This window comes from Mastomys coucha, unplaced genomic scaffold (genome assembly GCF_008632895.1).
Source record: "Mastomys coucha isolate ucsf_1 unplaced genomic scaffold, UCSF_Mcou_1 pScaffold7, whole genome shotgun sequence".
NCBI classification, from domain to species: Eukaryota; Metazoa; Chordata; class Mammalia; order Rodentia; family Muridae; genus Mastomys; species Mastomys coucha.
This window is the reverse complement of record NW_022196913.1, coordinates 51586562-51607151: the sequence shown is the minus strand read 5'-3', so window position 1 is coordinate 51607151 and position 20590 is coordinate 51586562. Positions and strand designations below refer to the sequence as shown.

The 20590-nt window shown below is 44.5% G+C and overlaps 1 protein-coding gene across 9 annotated transcripts in view; it reads left to right on the top strand.

Annotated features, from left to right (window-relative positions):
- The window catches only part of Kif13a (kinesin family member 13A), a 187748-nt gene that overhangs the window by 93069 nt on the left and 74089 nt on the right, over positions 1-20590 (top strand). For all 9 annotated transcript variants that reach the window (XR_004115262.1, XM_031359236.1, XM_031359235.1 and 6 more), the window contains exons 5-9: positions 5148-5240; positions 6934-7114; positions 10979-11066; positions 11769-11903; positions 13293-13405. Coding sequence is in view for 8 of the 9 variants with exons in the window: in XM_031359236.1 (XP_031215096.1) it covers positions 5148-5240; positions 6934-7114; positions 10979-11066; positions 11769-11903; positions 13293-13405 (610 nt within the window). In the remaining variant the exon portion in view is untranslated. The remainder of the gene's footprint in view (positions 1-5147; positions 5241-6933; positions 7115-10978; positions 11067-11768; positions 11904-13292; positions 13406-20590) is intronic.

Sequence of the window (20590 nt, the reverse complement as noted above, 5' to 3'; positions counted from 1 at the left end):
AAGAAAGCTGGAAAAAAAAAAAAAACCACCTGGCAATAGATGATTCCTTTGTCAGGACTGCTGATCGCTGTCTTATCCCTTTTTCTCGCATCCTTTAAACCAGGAAGCTGCACAGAACTCTGGCAAAGACAGAAGGAACGGTGACGAGCTGGCAGCTTCCTTCTCTGCACCAAACTAATGACAAGATGATACTCATTGTAGACAATGACTGATAATCATCCCAGGCTTTGCACCGTCTAGGCACCATGGCTGGTGCCTCCCTGGCCGTCCTGATGTCCTAGTCAGGTGGAGTAGTGCTCACCGTTCCCCACTTAAAGGCATGAGGTCTTTGCAGAGCATCTCCATGGGAGAGATGGTACTTACAACCAAAAGAAAATGTGAGCAAACTCCTGTGTGAAAACTGAGCAAACACGGTAAAGGAAAGAGAAAGGATCTGGGTATTACGTGTTTTGCTTCTAGGGCTGGGCAAGCCCACCACTCGGGAGGCAGAGGCAGGCAGATCTCTGAGTTCGAGGCTAGCCTGGCCTACAGAGTGAGTTCCAGGACAGCCATGGTTGTATTCCATTGCATATATATGTGAATGTGAATGTCAGAGGGCAGCCTGTAAGGGAACTGGCTTTCTTCCCACCAGGTAGGTCACAGGGGACAAAGTGGGGCCATCAGACGGGGAAATGTTCTTTTACCTGCTGGGCTATTGCTGAGCTCTCTCACTACTGCCATCTAGCCTCGCTTTTTAATATTTGAATATGAAATAATAAAACTGTTTCGTGACAGACTCTGCAAAGGTGCTTGGAACATGTATGATAGACCAACAGTTGATGTCTTTAGCATGCATTCAGGAAAGAAGCAAGGGGGCTACCAGCCAGCTTATAAAGTAACATGGGACTCAGACAGCCTATTTACTAAACATTCAAAGTAAGTGAGCTGAGGCTGGAGAGGTGGCTCAGTGGTTAAGAGCACTGACTGCTCTTCTAAAGGCCCTGAGTTCAACCCCCAGCAACCACATGGTGGCTCACAACTGTCTGTAATGGGATCAGATGCCCTCTTCTGGTGTGTCTGAAGACAGCTATGGTGTACTCATATTAAATAAATAAGTCTTAAAAAAAAAAAAAAAAAAGTAAGTGAGCAGAAAGAAAGGGGAGTTAACAAAATGGGGCCTTCTTCCCTCTTGACCTAACCTAGTCAGAATGATGGGCAGCAATGGCGGGTGTCAGAGAGGTCTCGCATGTGGCCCTGAAAAACCAGCAGTTTAATTTGGGGAATCCCTGCAATGGCAGTCAGTAGGAAAGTGCAGGGAGCTACAGGCATGAGGGTAAATCCTTCAGGGAAATGAAAGGGAATGGAAATGTCTACAGGGGTGGGATGGGATGCCCGCATCAGTGTCCTTATAGTGGATATCTCAGTGTTCACGTAGGGGCCGGTGAGATGGCTCAGTGAGTAAAGGTGCTTGCTGCCAAGTCTGGAAGACTGAGTCTGGTCTCCTGCCCCACAGGTAGAGGAAGAGGGCTGACTCCTGAAAGTTTACTCCCCTGCATGCGTACACACGCATGTACACACGCATGTACACACTCACTCACACGCATTCACACAATTGTTGAAGATATTTATTAAATAAAAAGTTTTAAAAAAATGCTCATGTGGATAAAGGAAATATTCACTATTTTTGTCTTTAAAAGAGTTAAGTTTCCTCTGGGATATGAAGTTATAATAAAATGTATTCCAGTCTCTCAAGGAAACTAGCTGTAGATTTCTGAAAACACACAAACTTTACAGTAATTTTTTTCCCTTACTCTTTTCCTAGTTGCGTCTTAGTGTTGTTACTTACAGATAGAAAGGAGAAAGACCATTTCTTTCCAGAAGTACCTGAAAACATTCACTTTATCCATTTCTGTGTATATGCACATATAAACACACACACACATATTTCTTTGCTTTCCAAATTTTTCTCATACCCCAGTTATGAATGAAACTTTATTAAATATGAAAAACCATGGAGTTTATGGCATGGCTCAGCAGGTAAGGGTGATTGCTGCCAAGCCTGATGACCTGAGTTCAAGTCCCAGACCTCACATAATGGAAAGAGGAGAGAATTGCCCACAGAGCCATGCTGTTGGAGGGTCTGTGCACGCACACCTCACAGCTGTTGAAGGGTCTGTGCATGCACACCTCACAGCTGTTGGAGGGTTTGTGCACTCACACCTCACAGCTGTTGGAGGATCTGTGCACACACACTTCACAGCTGTTGGAGGGTCTGTGCACTCACACCTCACAGCTGTTGGAGGGTCTGTGCACTCACACCTCACAGCTGTTGGAGGGTCTGTGCACACACACCTCACAATATACAGTGTGCTTAGAAAAGGCTGTTTGCCTTTAAAATCTGTGCGTTCTACCGATGTGTCTGGGGTGCACTGGATGGTAGATGTTCGAAATGGAGAGGAAAGTCAATGTAAATTTGGAATTTTTTTTTTTCTGATTCGTTTTGCAAACTTACTTCCTTCTCTCTGTGTGGATGTCTAGTGCCTTATACTGTCTAAGTCTTTACATTATATATAATTACTATGACATGCCTTTTCCCTCTTCAATAATGTTTCTTATTACAATTGTTGACACATGTAATTGCTTTATTTTTTATTTTTAAGTATATGCTTCCTCTTCTGAAACACTTACATTTAGGTATACAATCTCATACTACTGGCAGGCACTTAACTTGGCCGCAGTCTCTAGCATGCTATACATTGCTACCAGAACATCTTTAACAAAGCCATGTGGGAACAGTGGCTCTCAGATATACACTCACAGTGGGTTAAAATGGAGGCTTATTCCCTTCCCCTGTCGGGTTTCCTTTTGGATGGCCTCTTGTGATTCCCTCAACAGAGGTTTACAAATGATGCCTGCCTCTGCAGCTCAGCAGTGTTTGATGTTGCCAGAATTTTATTTTGGCAGCCCTGTGGTTGAAGTGTCAGTTCTAGTGTCTTGTTGGCAAGTTTCGAAGAGCCTTACCCTGAAGTCTTGATGCACTGCAAGGCAGTGCTAAAATCCTTCCCAGCTTCCTGTCAGAGAGAAGCATTCCACCAATCACCTGCACTTTGTTATGTTTGAATATGCAGAGATGTTCAAATATATGGAGAGCAAAGCGATTAAACTGACTCTATCTTTCAACAGATATTTATTAAGCACTTTATACTAGGCACTAGGATTACAAAGATAATAAGATTGTCATCTCTGACATCAGCGTGTGCTCATCCCAGGGCTAGAAATAATGCATAAGCTGGTATTGCCTGCAGATGCTGTAAGAGCAAGTGTTCTGGTAACCACAGGAACATGAGGGAAGGAGGTATAATGTAATTCTCTTCGTTGTTCAATAATCACTGTGAGGAAAGCGCATGCCACCTTGAATGTTTATTGACCATGTTGTAACTACATTCTGTCCCACTCTGTGATGGTGTAGTTCACAGTAGAAGCCCCAGGAGCTGAGATTATGGCAAGGGTTAGTGAAAGAGAACTTGCCTTTGTCCTCCTGTGGAAGCACAGATGAGGTGGACCTATGAACTGGTGAATGGCAACATCTTGGTTACTTTTCCTATTGTCTTGATCGAGTACCCTGGCCAAAGCAGGTGGAGGAAGGAAGGGGTCCTTTTGGCTCACAATTCAAGAGGAGCTCCATCAGGGCAGGGCAGGGCAAGCGTAGCAGTAAGAGCTAGAGGCCCCGGACCACACTGTGCTGGCAGTCAGGAAGGAGAGAGCAATGAGCAGTTCTGCTTAGCTAGTTTTCTCTTTTTGATTCAGTCCAGGACAGATGCCAGCCCATGGAATGCCCCTGCCCACATGCAAGGTCTTCCCCATAGATAACTTCATCCAGATAATCCCTCAAAGGCATGCCCAGATGCTTGCTGCCTTTCACACTGACTGTCAGTGTCAGCCACTGTCACCTCCACACCACCAGTGAACAGTTTCCTAGCAGTTGACCATGCCAAACACCTTGCATGGGGAGGAAGCTGGGATAAGGAAATGTACTCTGGGTTCTCACTACTTGGAAACCCAGATAGGGAGAAAAGGCAGTCCGTGTTAGACAACGTTTAGAAACAATTTCTAAAGAGGGAAACAAACTTTGACAATGCTTTTGTATAGCCTGCTAACAATGGAGAAGAGACTTTAGTCCTTGGAGAAATGTCAAAACAGCAGCAGTATAGAATCGTGAATTTATCCAAATAGACAGCAGTAGTTTAGGAGCAAAACTGAAGTTGCAAGCCAGCTGTGGTTATTCATGCCTATAGTCTGAGCTGCTGAGCAGGCTGGGTTAGGAGGCTCACTGGGACTTGTGAGCTTGAAATCAACAGGGGCAACAAAGCAAGCCCCATCTACATAAACTGTATTTGCTATGCTCTTATTTACTGCTGTACAGGAAATTTTGAGAGGAGGGGATTAAGGTTATTACTGATACATCCGTAGGGGGTGTCCCATATCTCAACTGTTTTTTTTTTAATTTAATTATTGATTATATGTAAGTACACTGTAGCTGTCTTCAGACACACCAGAAGAGGGCGTCAGATCTCATGATAGGTGGTTGTGAACCACCTTGTGGTTGCTGGGAATTGAACTCAGGACCTCTGGAAGAGCAGTCAGTGCTCTTAACGGCTGAGCCATCTCTCCATCTCACCATATCTCAACTGTTAAGACCACTTGCTGCTCTTGCAAAGGACCCAGGTTCAGTTCCCAGAACCCACACAGTGGTTCACAACTGTCTGATTTAAGTTCCAGGGGATGCAGTGCCCTCTTCTGGCCTCTGAGAGAACTGCATGTGTTGTACACACATGTATACACACACACACACACACACACACACACACACAGAGGCTAAATACTGATACATGCAAAACAAAACTTCATCTCTTTTTTTTTGTTTTTTGTTTTTTTATAAACACACACACATCCCGACATGAATCACTCTTTTAATTTTACTTTGAAGTATCTGTTTGGGCACTTAGCAGGTAAGGTACTTTCTGCTCTAAGGACCATACCCACATCCCATCAGGTGGCTCACAACTGCATTTAACTTAGGCTCCGGGGACTCTGACACCTTCTTCTGGCTTCCGTGGGTACCACACATGCAAAACCAATAAGCCTTAAGTGTCTGTCCTCTTTTCTAGGTCAAGAAGTCGTTTTCAAGTGCCTCGGGGAAGGGATTCTTGAGAAAGCCTTTCAGGGATACAATGCTTGTATCTTTGCATATGGCCAGACAGGTAAGCTGCTGCTTTTATTGTACCTGATGATAGGAAACAAGTGTTTGGAAGGATGTGGTTCTGTAGACAGGTGCTTGCCTAACACGTGCAAAATCCTGGATTTAACCCCTAGTGCTTAAATTAGAAGACTAAATAAATAATTGTTCCTTCTCTGTTTTATTTGTTTGGGATGCCTAGGACTGAACCAAACAAAAGACCTCCTGTGTGCCAAGCATGAGCTACATCCATATCTTAAATACATATAATTTCCTAACATTTAAAAGGCTGGGGGAGTTTAGGAAATGCAGGAAAATTCTCCTGACATCTTGGGCTGAACTGACTTATGCAATCAAAACTATCCCACTTTTTAAAAATACATCAGTTCCGGTAATTGCCTAATCTCCGTGTTAATGAGCACAGCTAGTTCTGAACTATTAAGCATCATTTTCCTAAATTATAGTTTTAGCCTGTGTTTGAACTGGAAAGACACTCATCAGTTTCACAGTATAAATGTTTTGGCACAATCAATACAATATTTTTAGACTCCCCCCACCCTCCCGCCATCATTTGGGTTTCAAAACGATGATAGATTCTAAACCAAAGCAGGTAGAGCAAAACAGGCAAATCCAAAACGCAGTTGGGGCCAGCTATTACCACTCTGAGTGCTCTTCCTTTGGAGCAGAAAGAAAGAATGATTCCTAATAGTGCTGTCTCCTTGTGTGTCACACGGCCGTAAGAACCCAGGAAGAGAACACAGGTAATTTAGCATGGGTGCATCCAGCTATGGCAGGCTGCTTGGCTTGGTGACACTGGGATTTTACTGTGTATGTAATGTATGTCCCAGTGTTGAGGGTTCATTGCTGTGAACAGACATTGTGACCAAGGCAGCTCTTACCAAGGGCTACATTTAGTTGGGGCTGGCTTACAGGTTCAGTGGTTCAGTCTGTTATCATCGTGGCTGAAGGGTGGCAGCGTCCAGGCAGGCTACCTCTTGTTCCAAAGACACAAGCAGAAGGCTAGCTCCCACGTGCTTGGTAGAAAGGTCTAAGAGCCCACCCCCACAGTGACACACATCCTCCAAGGCCACACCTACTCTAACAAGGCCACACCTTCCAATAGTGCCAGTCCATAGGTCAAGCACTTTCATACCACCACATCTAGTAAAACTCTTTCGAGAACTGACGAAATTGCTTGTAAAAGGCTCGCCGTGTAGGCATGTAGACATCACTTCTATAATCACCAGAACCTGTATAGAGAAACTGGCATGGTTCAGAGGCAGAGTCAGGCAGATCCTTGGGGCTCACTGCCAGAGAGAAGCTGCCTCAAATAATAAGGATGGCAAAAAGGAGTGACAACTGAAGCTGGCCTCTGCTCTCCACATGTATAGGCACATGTACACACATTCATACGTGCACAGCTCTTTCTGTACTACATAGTAAACAGGTAGGATTTTATCTTACTTTCCTGGGGTGCATTTTTAGTGACTGTGTCTCTGGACACTCATTTGATCATAGTGGACTGTCCCAACCTTACAGAGATAGACAAGGGAGGGGTTCTAGTGTGGAGAGTAACTGTGTTGTTCAGGGGTCGGGGTGGAGGTCCAAATGCACCCAACTTTTTCTGTGTGTCCTTGGCTGTCGAGCAGGAGCACCCTGTGTTGCTGAAGCATCCTGCTTGCTCTCTCCCCTCACACCTTTCTCTTGCTCTTTTCCAGGGTCTGGAAAGTCCTTTTCCATGATGGGCCATGCAGAGCAGCTAGGCCTTATCCCAAGGCTCTGTTGTGCTCTGTTTCAAAGAATCTCCCTGGAGCAAAACGAGTCACAAACATTTAAAGTCGAAGTATCATATATGGAAATCTATAATGAGAAGGTCCGGGACCTATTGGACCCCAAAGGGTGAGTGAGTGCTTTGAAGTAAAATTAGGAAGAGTCATTTTAAGATTTATTTATTTCATGTATTTGAATACACAGTTGGTGTCTTCAGACACACTAGAAGAGGGCGCCAGATCCCTTCACAGGTGGTTGTGAACCAGCATGTAGTTGCTGGGAATTGAACTCAGGACCTCTAAAGAGCTGTTAGTGCTCTTAACTTCTGAGCCATCTCTCCAGCCTAGAAGAATCATTTTAAATGATCTTAAAATTTACATTGCTAGATTGTGTACATATCTGGGCCATTGATCACGGCTTCGATGTTTGTTCATGTACTAAAAATTAGAAGCCTTCTGAAGCCTTTCAGTCAGATGTATGCCATGAGAAGTTACTCATGTCAGCATGGGAAAAGATGTTTTTACTACTGGCATTATTTCTTGTTATCAGGGACAATTCATTAAAATGAAGTTATAAGTGCTGAGAGATGTCTCAGTGGTTAAGAATGCTGGTTGCTCCTCCAGAAGACCCACGTTTCATTCCCAGCACCTACAAGGTGGCTAACAATCATCTATACTTCTGATCCCAAGGGGTCTGTTGCCCTCTTCTGTCATCTGTGGGTACTGCATATACATGGTGCATAGACATGTGTTCAGACAAAATACCCATACACATGATAAGATAAATAGTCATTATAGAATTGAATGATGTAATGTATGCCTCTAACCCCAGTGCTCAGAGGAGGATCACCCCCTGTTTGAGGCTGTCCTGGGCTGCAGAATAAGTTCTAGGCCAAAGTTATGTAGTGAAAACCTGTCTCAAAAACTCCGAAAATTTTGCTAGTACCTACACATTGCTCCTCGCATTTATTTTGGAAAACAGCAACTCTAAATTTGAGGTGAAGTGGCAGGAGGGTTGTGGCCACCATTCTATCCCTGGTTATGTGTTAGGAACTTTCAGGGAGCTCTTTAAGGATCTTTATTGACATGAGCCCCACTCCCATAATGAATGGCTCAGAAGACACAGGTGGTCCCCAGGTATCTATGTCTTTCATGGGTGATGGGTAGGTGGTGATGTCAAACACCTTTAATCCCACCACTTGGGAGGCAGAGGCATGCTGATCTCTGAGATAACCTGGGCTACAGAGAAACCCTGTCTTAAAAAATCTAAACAAACAGAACAAAACAAAAAAGTAGGTGACTAAAAAACAGGTGAGTTTGAGTCACACATTCATTTATTTCCATTCAAACTTTGCATTGATTTAAAACTAAATAGTTGGAAAGTAATATAGAAAGCAGGTGAAGTATAAGAAATGAAGCTGAGGGGCTGGCAAGATGGTTCAGTGGATAAGAGCACTGACTGCTCTTCCAAAGGTCCTGAGTTCAAATCCCAGCAACCACATGGTGGCTCACAACCACCTATAATGAGATCTATTGCCCTCTTCTGGTGTGTCTGAAGACAGTTGCAGTTTACTTATGTATAATAAATAAATAAATCTTTAAAAAAAAAAGAAAGAAAGAAATGAAGCTGACATTTAATTCTGCCACCCAAGAGTCCCCTTGGTTAATACTTGGGTATGTCTCCCTGTTGTGTTTCAGACAGGCTGTGTGTAGACACGTTCATGTCTTCAAGCTATTTAATAAACAACAGTTTGACATCCAGAATTTCCTGTGTAACTTGGTGAATACTTTGCACTATCATTAAATACTTTCCAATAGTTTTAGCAGCAGTGAGATGTGTAACATGTCTGCCCACTTTCCAGCCTCATGGTCTCCAATGAAAGCAAGAGTTTTAACAGTAATGTCATAGACATCAAGAATGCCCCTCCCACCATCACTGAGACATTTGTGTTTGCTTTAAAGAATGATTAACTGTTTATGCAAAAGAACACTTGTTAGGTATGAAGAACAGTAAAATCAACCCGTGCCTACACACCCACTTATTTAGCAACTGGAATCTAGCCAATAGCTTTTAATCTTTCTCCATGTCCCCCTGGACTCTTATTCCTGTCCCTGTTGGTCCTGGAGTAAATACTACTAGAAAATGTAAATTTACCATTCTCTTTTTCTTCTGTAGCATTCATCTATGATTGTGTACAATTTTTAACCTTGTGTAAACAGCACTAGCATATATTCATTTTGTTCATTTTTATATAGGGGGTAATAATGTGATAGTTTCACTATTGTTTAACATCTTGTTGCATAATCAAAAACTGTTCCTTTCTCATCATGTGCAGGCTTCATGTCTCTGTATAATATTGCTCTGGGCACTCATGTGTCACATCTCTGTATAGTTCTGCCCTGGGCGCGCATGCACAGGCTTCATGTCTCCATATAGTGCTGCTCTAGGCACTCATGCGCAGGCTTCACATCTCCGTAAAATGGTGCTCTGGGTGCTCATGCGCAGGCTTCTTGGGAAGTAGGTGCAGGAGTTCCTAGAGGATTCTTCAGGGGATAGGACTGTGAGCCACAGGATATGGAGGCACCTGCTTCATTAACTAGAGTGCCTACAGTATGCAAGAGTTCCCGATATCAGTGTAAAGGCCTAGGTAAATCCCTGCTATACTGCCGAGCTGTACAGAATCTGGCTGGTAAGAGTGAGCCCACTGCTGCCTTGTCTACGTGACAGTAGCTATCTTGAAGATCAGATCAGACTGGTCGGCCACTGAGTCCAGCAGAGTTACTATAGTTACATTGACTTCTCATTCTCAAAAGTAAGATTAAACGGGACACCTGAAAAATGCTTCTGATGCGTTGCCAAGTGTTTCAGAAACATCGGATTACCCACATCTGAGAGATGCCAGACATTAACTCTTTGAAAGATGATTAAATACCATGTGCCAGGAAAAATATGGCACCCGCAGTACAGGAAATGCCTACTAGCTTCAAGTTTTAAAGCTCATTGGCCTGATAACTATCAAATGGATCTCAAATCAGAAATAACCATTTAAAATTCACAAGATCCCTAAAGGGGTGGTGAAATGGTCCATGGGACTTGATGCTGGCCCCAATGACCTGAATTTGATCCCACTTACTTCTAACCTCCATATGTGTACTAGTGTGGACGTGCGCATGTGAGCACACACACACTTACACAAGACACACACACACACAGAGACAGAGAGACAGAGACAGAGGCACATACACACAGGCACACAGACACACACACGAAGAGACAGAGAGACAGAGACAGAGGCACATACACACAGGCACACAGACACTGACATAGACACACACACACACACACACTAGAGCCCCAATACCGTCATCAGCAGAGCTAATTCAAGTATCAGACATCGGTGGCTACAACTGTGTTATCACCTGACTTTCTATATAAAATTGCCAACATGGGGCTAACATACATCAGTGAAACTTGGAAAAGTAAATTAAAGTTAAAGATATTTTATTAATCATTCAGTATTTGCTCAAAAAATTTAACTTTAAAGGAGAGAAAAAAAAATAAATCTTGGGTTAGTAGGGAGAATATGAGAGGAGCTGATGAGGGGAAAGAGTATGATCAAATACATCATTTGGAATTCCTAATAAATAAAAAGATTATCAAAAGGAATTGAAGATATTCTTTATGAAGAACATGTAGGTTTATCTATCCTCCACGACAGGAGTCTGGCCAGGGTTGTATGCTGGTTTTTTTTTTTTTTTCATCCTTGTGATGAGAGAGAGAGAAGGTTTAAAAATAGTATCTCTGAGATCAGATTCTAAGGCATTTCTCGTGTGGAATGCTGCTTTGCCATAAAGTGGCCATTAAAGCACCTTCAAATCACTGAAAGATCCTTTTGAGTTTGTAATCTGAATTTCTAAGTGCTTAAGGAAAAGGAGAAGCTTCCAGGTGTGGTAAGACTCACTCACTTGATTATTCTTCTTCCTCCTCCTATAGGAGCAGGCAGTCACTTAAAGTCCGAGAGCATAAGGTCCTGGGGCCATATGTTGATGGCCTGTCTCAACTGGCTGTCACCAGCTTTGAGGTAAGAGTCATTTTTTTTTTAATCTCATTTTTAAAAAAAGCACTACATCAGTAAATGACAGTGAGCATGTTTTCCTGTGGATATGGGATGGCTTATTGATGCCCCCTCATCACTCATATAGACCAGCACATCCAGGAACGATGTCCTTCAGTCACACTTCTGGCCACCTCGTGGTGAAGAGTTTACAGTGAGGCCAAAAGGTCCAGTGATCTCAGATTGCCGAGTGTTTCCCTTTTGCCACTATTGAAAGGCTCCCTCCCCACTGCACCCTCCCCACTGCACCCTCCCCCCTGCACCTCCCCTTAGGTGGCAAGTGATGTCCTTCTGAACAATCTGGTTATCTGCACTTGGTAGCTAACTAACCCCCTTCTTGTAGGCAGAGGCCCTGCCTTGATTTCTAAGACTCTTTGGTCTGCTGGCTCCCTTCTTTTTCTGATCCACTGTTTTATCCAAGAAAAGCTAGGGCAGAGAGAGAGAGAGAGAGAGAGAGAGAGAGAGAGAGAGAGAGAGAGAGAGAGAGAGAGAGAGAGGAAATCTCCGAGTGGGGAGGAGACCCCAGCCATGATGTGTGGAAAAGAGGCTAGCTGTGTCTATGGAAGGGTATGACCAAGGCATGGGAGGATCACAGTGGACACGTTCTTGGGGAGCGGGAGGGTACACCCCTGTGTTTGCTTATAGCACTTTTTTGGTCTTTATCTCTAGGACATTGAGTCACTGATGTCTGAGGGAAATAAGTCGAGAACAGTAGCAGCAACCAACATGAATGAGGAAAGCAGCCGATCCCATGCAGTGTTCAACATCATCATCACTCAGACGCTGTATGACCTACAGTCTGGGGTGAGGGACAAGGCAGAACCTTTCAAGGTTGGGGAGCTCAAAGTGTAAACAGGGGAGTGTATCATGGCTGGATTCAGAGGCTAAAGAACCAAGCTGGTCTTGAACTCACAGAGCTCCACCTGACTCTTCCTCCCAAGTCTGGGATTAAAGGCGTGTGCCCCCACCACCTACCTTTCTGCTGGCATTTTTCAGTTGGATTTTTCAGGGCTTGGGATATAGTTCTGTTGGTAGAGTGCTTGCCTAATGTGCATGAAGCCCTGGGTTTGATTCTCCACTGCTGCATAAAACCCAGACTCAGGAAGATCAGACATTCAAGGCCATCCTCTACTTCTTAAGACAGTCTGGGGGGGGGGGGGGGAGTAGATTTTGTATGCAAACAACTTTTTTTAAGATTTATTTTATGTATCTATCTCTGTCTACCAGAAGAGGGCACCAGATCCCATTACAGATGGTTGTGAGCCACCATGTGGTTGCTGGGAGTTGAACTCAGGATCTCTGAAAGAGCAGTCAGTGCTCTTAACCACTGAGCCATCTCTTCTGTCCTCCATATAACTTTTAAATACTTGTTCTTTCTTACTAAAATTTCCCTAAAAGCAATCAAATCTAATTTGTGGCTACTGTGACCAGATATTACAAAAGAAACTGCAACATTCTATCTAAAATCCGTATCTCAAAAAGGCAGAATTTGACCCAAGTGCAGAGGGTCTTCCTGTGCTGGTGTTCCTTCCAAGGTCTGTAAAACCTCTACCTTCTGACGGCCCTAGAAGTCTCGACTATCCTAGAAATTCTTCTGACAACCTTCTGGAACCTTCCTGGAAAACCTTCTGCCCAGTTGCAGAGCAGAATGCTGCATCTTTACCCTCTTAAATTTTGACTTGGGGGCTTAGAAGATTGCTTAGTGGGTAAAGGTCATGACACACAAACATGGGGGCCTAAGTTTAGACCCCCATGACCCATGTTAAGTCCAATGTGACAGTGCACTTCTGTAACCCCAGGACTCCCATAATGAATGAGAGGAGAGAGCTAAGACAGGAGAATCCCCAGAAGCCTCTGGAAGAGCTAGCCAGGATCACTGCAGTGAACCAGGGAGACCCTGCTCGACAAGGTGGAAGATGAGGGCCATCACCTGGGTTACTCTTTATGTTACTCACACACACACACACACACACACACACACACACACACACACGCACACACACACACATACTGCGCACATACATACAAAGATCTAAAATTTGTTTACTAGGAAACAATTTGCTGGCAGAAATAACTGAACTGGTTAAGAGCCCGGGCACTTTGTGATGGTATGAATCACAGTGTCGGTAAATATGTCAGAATCCATGTGTATCCCTTCACGTGTGCTGTTTCTCTCTTATTTCCTACAATTAGAACTCTGGGGAGAAAGTCAGCAAGGTGAGCCTGGTAGACCTGGCGGGGAGCGAGAGAGTGTCAAAGACTGGAGCTGCAGGGGAGCGGCTGAAAGAAGGCAGCAACATTAACAAGTAAGGTGACCTGAGCAGCCTGGATGACTTAACTGTTTTTGTGATGGAGGTTGGGAGGTGGGGGGTGGGGGGGCGCCTGGTTGCATTATAAGGATCCAGTGATTCTGACACAAGGTTAAAGTGTTCATAACTTTGTAACTTCAATAAGCCCAATGGAAGACAAATGGCTGGCTTGCAATTGTTTCTATACATGACATTTATTGAAGTAAAGTCCTATGGTATAGCCCTGCCCCTCCGCAAGTGGTACAGCACCTGTGTGTCTTGTGTGGACAGGTGGTCCCCAGCTCAGGGTATCTGTATTGTCACTTTGATTATAACTGGCTAAAGCAACTGAAGGAAGGAAAAATTATGTGTGCTCACAGATCAAAGTCCATGGTGGCAGAGAGCAGGAGGGCCAGAGTGGCTGAAGCCATGGGAACTGGCTGTCTTCTGGATGGGTGGATCAGGAAGCAAAGAGTGGACCAAAGGCAGAACTCAAAGCTCAAGGCCTAAGCTCCAGGGATCAGCCCCACCCTTCCATCCCCGCTAGGCTCCACAGCCACATTTGATCCCTGATAGTGCTTCAACTCGGGGATATTTTAGGCTTTGACTTTGGATCTTTCCCTGGGACATGGTGTAGTCTGTTTCTATTCCTCCAGACTAAGTAGATGATGGCAAGCCACAGCTCACTGGAGGTATGCATCTAGCAGTCCCCCAGTGTGCCATGTTGTTAAGATGAGACGTTAACTGCATTGTTGACTCACAGTGTTTCTGACTGAAAGTAGCTTCATCTGGAGCTAACCCCATTGTAAGTCAGGGAGCACCTACAATACAGTCTCTGGTAAACTTCAAGCCATAGTGTTATAAAGCAGATCTGTCAACAGAAAAACCTGCCTTAAATTCCTTTGTAAAGCTGATGCTACATATGTATAAGTAATGTAGATGAGGAGTCTCCATTGTTTGTCCAGAGTGTGTGTGTGTGTGTGTCCATATGCATGCATGCATGCTTGCACATGCATGTGTCCATATTCGTGCCCACACGTGTGTGTGTGTGTGTGTGTGTGTGTGTTCATGCATGTTCAGGGACCAGGCTGCCCAGAGTTCATCCTACACCTACTGCTTATTAGATGTGTGGATTATGGGCAAGTAACATAGCCACTCTGCCTCAGTTTCCCCATCTGTAGAGGGGAGGTTGGACAGTAGCAGCTTCCTCAGACTGCTGAAGATTAAATGCCACCATGTATTTAGAACAATGCCTGGTGTGTGCTTTGTACAGAATAAATACTAATTATGTCAGGATTGTTTCTCTAATCAGCATAATTGCTATCATTACTCCAAGTTCTACAGAAAATGGCTCAGAGTTGTTGTTATCTCTTTCTGTTGATCCATTGTAATTGGAGGTCTTGTCTTCAGCAGAACATGACGGTGAGAAATATACTCAGGAGCATGTTTGTGTAGCTTGATGTTTTAACATAATATTGTCACAGAATACTCTTAGCATATGAAAGCTCAGAAGAGGAAATGTGAGACATCTCCCCCCACCCATCAGACAGACACAGCTGCACACACTGGCAAAGTCTCTCCTTTTTAGGGGTTCTCCCCCCGCCCCGTCCTCCTCTCTTGGGCTTTCATAAGTAGGGGCTTTGTTGTGCTTCATGAAGAGGCTTTGAAGATGGCTGCGATCAAAGAAGAAAGGATGGCCATGCTGTTCCGCTTCCCTAGAATGCAGAAGAGGATGGGAAAGCAGAGATGGGAGCACAGGGTGGGGTGGGGGTGGGGTGACCAAAGCAAAGACCATCCCTTTGTTAGGAACACATTTCCTGATGCTGGTACCTCAACCCTCCCTCTGCAGACAGGCTTGTGAGGCAACACAAGAATATATGAGAATCTAGAGTGCATATATGTGGCCTTGATGTCACCGATGCTGGCTTCCTTTTTGTGTCTGTCTCTCTGTCTGTCATCTGTCTGAGTTTTCTCTTATGCCTAGAAAGTTTCTGAGTTTTCTCTAAGTAATAGCTCATTTGATCTGCCCATTAGTTTTATTTATTTGTTTGTTTGTTTGTTTGTTTATGCAGGATGTGTGCATGCTTGCAGGTGTCCTGGAAGGCCAGAAGAGGGTCCCCTAGAGTTATAGGCAATTGTGAGCAGCCATGTGGGTGCCTCCTTCTCTCTCTCTCTCTCTCTCTCTCTCTCTCTCTCTCTCTCTCTCTTTTTCTCTCTCCTTCTTCCTCCCTTTCTCCCTCCCTCTCTCTCCTTCTCTCTGTTTCTCTTTGTTTTTTGAGACAAGGTTTCTCTGTGTGGTCCTGGAACTCACTCTGTAGACCAGCTGTCCTCGAACTCAGAAATCCACCTGCCTCTACCTCCCAAGTGTTAGGATTAAAGGCGTGAGTCACCACTGCCCACCTAACCCTAGTTCTCTAGTAGAGTGTCTGATGTCTTAACTTCTGGGTCTTCTCTCCAGCCCTAACCTGCTATCAGCATTGTAAGATGGATTTTGTATCTTCATCTGGTCAATGAGAAAACCCAGGCAGACAGTGGTCAAGTAGTAAAGCTAGGCCTCTCAGTGAAGTTCCTGGGTCTGACTGCTGGCACGCTCCAGTGGCTGTTTGCCTGGGATAGTCTGATTCTTTGGTCTAGCATGGATGTTACTGATGCCTCCTTGTATATAGATACTGAGCTATTTAGAAATCCTGACTGGTCTCAACTGGATTGTCTCCAGGCTATGTTGTAACATTCTAAATCCCCTAGCAATTTCTGCACAATGACTTATGAGTTCTCCTCACCCTGTTCTTTTCCTAACCTGCACACCAAGGTCCTTGACAAATGGTATGTGTGTGCCTTCCTGCTGCTTTGGGAGGCAGGACCTCTGTTTTGGATGCTCTCTGTAGCGTTCACGTGTCTTGTCTTGTGTAGGGCACAGAATGGGTCATTTTGTGTCTGCTGATGTGGCAGGTGGTTTAAATACTAGTAAGCTGATGTTTGGAAAAAATCACATAAGTGAAAACCCATCAGATGTGAATCACAAGTGGACTTTGTGCCTAGCCTGCACAATACCAAATAGCTCCACACTGTAAGTTCCAAGTCTGGTGTACACGTTACAAGGCAAAAGAATTCTTCAGGTATAATTAGAGTCGGGTCTCTGAGACATAAAGATTATCCAAGTAGACCCTATCTGTCAAAGGCTCCTTCAAATGAAAGAGGGATTCCGGTGAGCCTGAGACACAGCAAGGGGAGGGAGGGACCTGACTTGTTTTCTTCCGGAAGGAATCATAAGTCAGGAGTGAGGGTGGCCTGGGAAGGTAGGAGACAACAGAAGCGTGGGGGCTCCCTAGACCCCACCCACCCAGGAAATGCACACCCACCAACACCCTGGTTTTAGTCCAGTGGTGTGCAGTCTGAGTTTCTGACCTCCAGAGCTGTAAGATTATAAAGCCATGTAGATTTAAGTCATGGCATCAGTGATAATATGTGACGGCAGGATGGTGGCCCTTGAGGGAACCTCTGGGTCAGGAGAGATAGAGCATCGCCATTCTGTAAGCAGGAGGCACTGGAATTCTCCTGAGGAAACAAAAATCAAGATCACTGCACTTACATGAGTTAACCTCCAGGGGTTCTCAACCCTTTGGGGTAGCATATCAGATGTCCTACCTATTAATATTTACATTACAATTTGTAACAGTAGCGAAATTACAGTCATAAAGTAGCAATGAAATAATCTTATGGTTGGGGTCACCACAACATGAGGAACTGGATTAAAGGGTTACAGCATTAGGAAGGTCGAGAACCATTGCTCTAGACAGTTTCTACATTGATCTTCTCTGTTTACTCCCATTATAGGAATTTTCCTATTTAATATGGAAACTGTCTGAGATCCTCCTAAGAGGTCCTGTAGTGTATATAACAATTACAATACAAAATTCTCAAAGACTCCAAATTTCAAAGCACGTATGCACTCAAGGATCTCGGATGAGTGATTCAGGCTTGAACTTTGCAGAGCCATTTTAGGGAGTGTGTGATGAACGCTGACTAGAACACAGGGCAGAGTGAGTTGCAAACCCTGGCCTTGGGAGGCAGAGCAGAAAGAGCTTTGGAGTGAATGTGTTGGTACTAAGGTTGCCATAGAAACATGTGGAGAACAGGGAGAACACAGCAGAGGTGATTGGCAGCTGGAGGGGTGGGATCAAAATGGACTTCCCAGAGGAGACCCTACAATTTCCTGGTTATCCAAACCAGCCATGTGACCTTCCCTCAGTTTCCTTCTCTGTAACGTGTGACTAAGGAAGCTGTCAGTCAGGTATACTTACCGTGAAGATTGAGCCAACGGTTTCTAAGAAGGTGCATAGGACAGCGGCTGGCAGCCAGGAAGCTGTGTGTGTGCTAACCATGTTAATAAGATGAAACTGTTTGTAGTGGCTTGCTAAGCCTCATGACCAGCCGGATGCAGATGCTGAAGCTAAAGAAATTGCTGATGTATTTCATAAATGCACTCTCAGCCTCTCGAACGTCTTCTTTATATGAAGCATTAATGATCCTCTCTGGCAGGCCTGTCAGCAGCTTCGCACGAATTCAGTGCCTGCTTAATGGGCCACAGACTTAGGGGCTTCGTCTCTCCCAAAGCTCTTAAGTGCTTTCTTTAGAAGGCACCAAGGCACCAGGTGGCTGCGGCTACCCAGGAATGTGTGAGATGTAGCTTCTCTGAAGACATTCTTCCTGTGGAAGCAGGGTGAGAAGTTGCGCACCAGAGTGCCAGGCTATGACTCCACCTGTCTGGGGAAAGTGGAATGGAGAAGCCATTCCCTGCTGCCCGACTCTGGCTGCCTCAATATTTCTACACACTGATTCATGGAGTGTACTTCCCAGGCCCCCACACAAGGACTACTGTCAGTCAGGAGGCTGGGGTAAAAAGAAAAAACGTCAAGGCTTGTTTTGACTACAGAGTGAGTTCAAGACTAGCCTGGGCAATTTAGTGAGGTCCTGTCTTTGAAGAAAAAAAGAAAAGAAGGCGGTAGGTCTATCTCCGTGGTATAGTACTGGCTCCAGCATGTTCAGACCCCCGGTTCAGTCCTCAGTTCTGGAAAAAAAATGAAGTGGCCATTACTATTTCTAAAACTGGGTTCCATTCAGGAAATACTCAAATATATCACTTCTAGGATTATATCGTGTAACTTTTTATAATTTATAAGCTTAATAAGTCTTTTATTTTCCCCTCTTGGATACTTTACCTGGGTCATGCTCATTTTGTTGTGGGAGAGCCTGAGCCCTAGGCCAGCTGCCCAGGAGTTAGAGCCTTTTCCTGACTGCCTGTCCCCAGCTGATTCCTCAGAGCAACTGTTGTGCAGGCCACACTGAGTTTCTTGGGCACGTCTCCAGTCGTTTTAAGAGGCTTGTCATTGTCAGTTTTGAAGTCCAGAGTGTGAATGGTGCCTGGCGTGAGGGAAGGTGTGAGCAGTGCCTCTTCTCACTGCCCTGGGCAATTTCCTGGGAAGACGGCCAACCCTTAAAGAGTGCCTCCTCATCAAGACCCACTTTTTGGCCTACCATTGAACTTAAGCTCCTTAGCAGTCCCCAGGCCAGGTGCATCATAGGTGTTTCGAGAAGTCTCATTTTCCTTTCTACTCATTGTGAGCCTGTGTAAGAAAATCTCATGAATTAGCTTTTTGTTCAACATCATTTCCAAGGTGTAACATAAATAGAAAATAAATGCAGAACAGATGCCAAGGAATAAATAATCCAAAGAAGAGATGTCCGTTAAAATGATGTATAACATAAGCACATTCACTACGAATGTACTCCAATAGCAAATACCAAATTCCAACAATGCTGAGATCTTGTGAGGGAAGAATTCTGGTGATTAAAGTTTTAAGGTATAGAAAAAAAGGAAAGAGAAAAAAATTGAATTATAAGCCGGGCAGTGGTGGCGCACACCTTTAATCCCAGCACTTGGGAGGCAGAGGCAGGAGGATTTCTGAATTCGAGGCCAGCCTGGTCTACAGAGTGAGCTCCAGGACAGCCAGGACTACACAGAGAAACCCTGTCTCGAAAAAACAAAAAAACAAAAACAAAAACAAAACAAAATTGAATTACAACTTAAATTCTTCCCCTCATCCATTGCATTTACTGCAGCAGCCTTTATTCTGTTTTTGAGCCTACTAGCTTTTTTTGTCTAAAAAAATTTTTTTGTTTTAATTTGAGTCTGTCTGTGATTGTATCTGTGTTTGTGCATGTGACTGACTGACTGTGTCTGTCTATGTCTGTGCACATTTCTTTGATTGCAGGCACCCACAGAGGCCAGAAGAGGGTTTGGTTGTAAGTGTGTCTAATGTCTGTCTATGTCTGTCTATGTCTGTCTGTCTGTCTGTGTCTGTGCACATCCCTTTAATTGCAGGCACCCACAGAGGCCAGAAGAGGGTTTGGTTGTGTGTCTATGTCTATGTCTGTCTGTGTCTGTCTGTGTCTGTCTGTGTCTGTGCACATCCCTTTGATTGCAGGCACCCACAGAGGCCAGAAGAGGGTTTGGTTGTAAGTTGCCTGATACAGACACTAGAAATTCTAATTCGGGTTCTTTGCAGGAGCTGAAAACGCTTTTAGCCACTGACTGATCTCTCTAGCCCCCATTTATTTTCTTTTTGATCCCAACTAATCCATTATTATATGTTAAGTGGGTTTTAAATTTTTGCTACTTTTAAATACCTAGGTTTGGGGGAGACTGTGGGTGGAGCTAAAGTAGATCAGCTCATGAGGCCCTTGGTCATCCCCAGAGGCCTCCAAAACCCAACGAAAACAAAGCAGAGATGGTTCTAAATGCCTCCTTATGGGCTTCCTTCTTCTGCTCTCAGCCCTTCCTCTTACCCTCCCTCCACACACACACCACCACCACCCCACCCCCGACCTATTCCAGAGCTAGTAAGAGATCTAAAGAAGAGTTTAGGGGAAAAGTGGAATGAAAAAGAGTTCTGGTACCTGGTCTTCAGAGTGAGTTCCAGGACATCCAGGGCTACACAGAGAAACCCTGTCTCGGAAAAAAAAAAAGGAAGAAGAAAGAAAGGAAAGAAGGAAGGAAGGAAGGAAGAAAAAAGAGAAAGAAAGAAAAAAGAAAAAGAGTTCTGGAATCACTGTTCACCCTTCAACACTGAGCAACCATTGCTGCCCTGCTGGAAACTCCTGCAGCATTGCCCCCACCTGCAGCACAGCACACCGCACCGCACC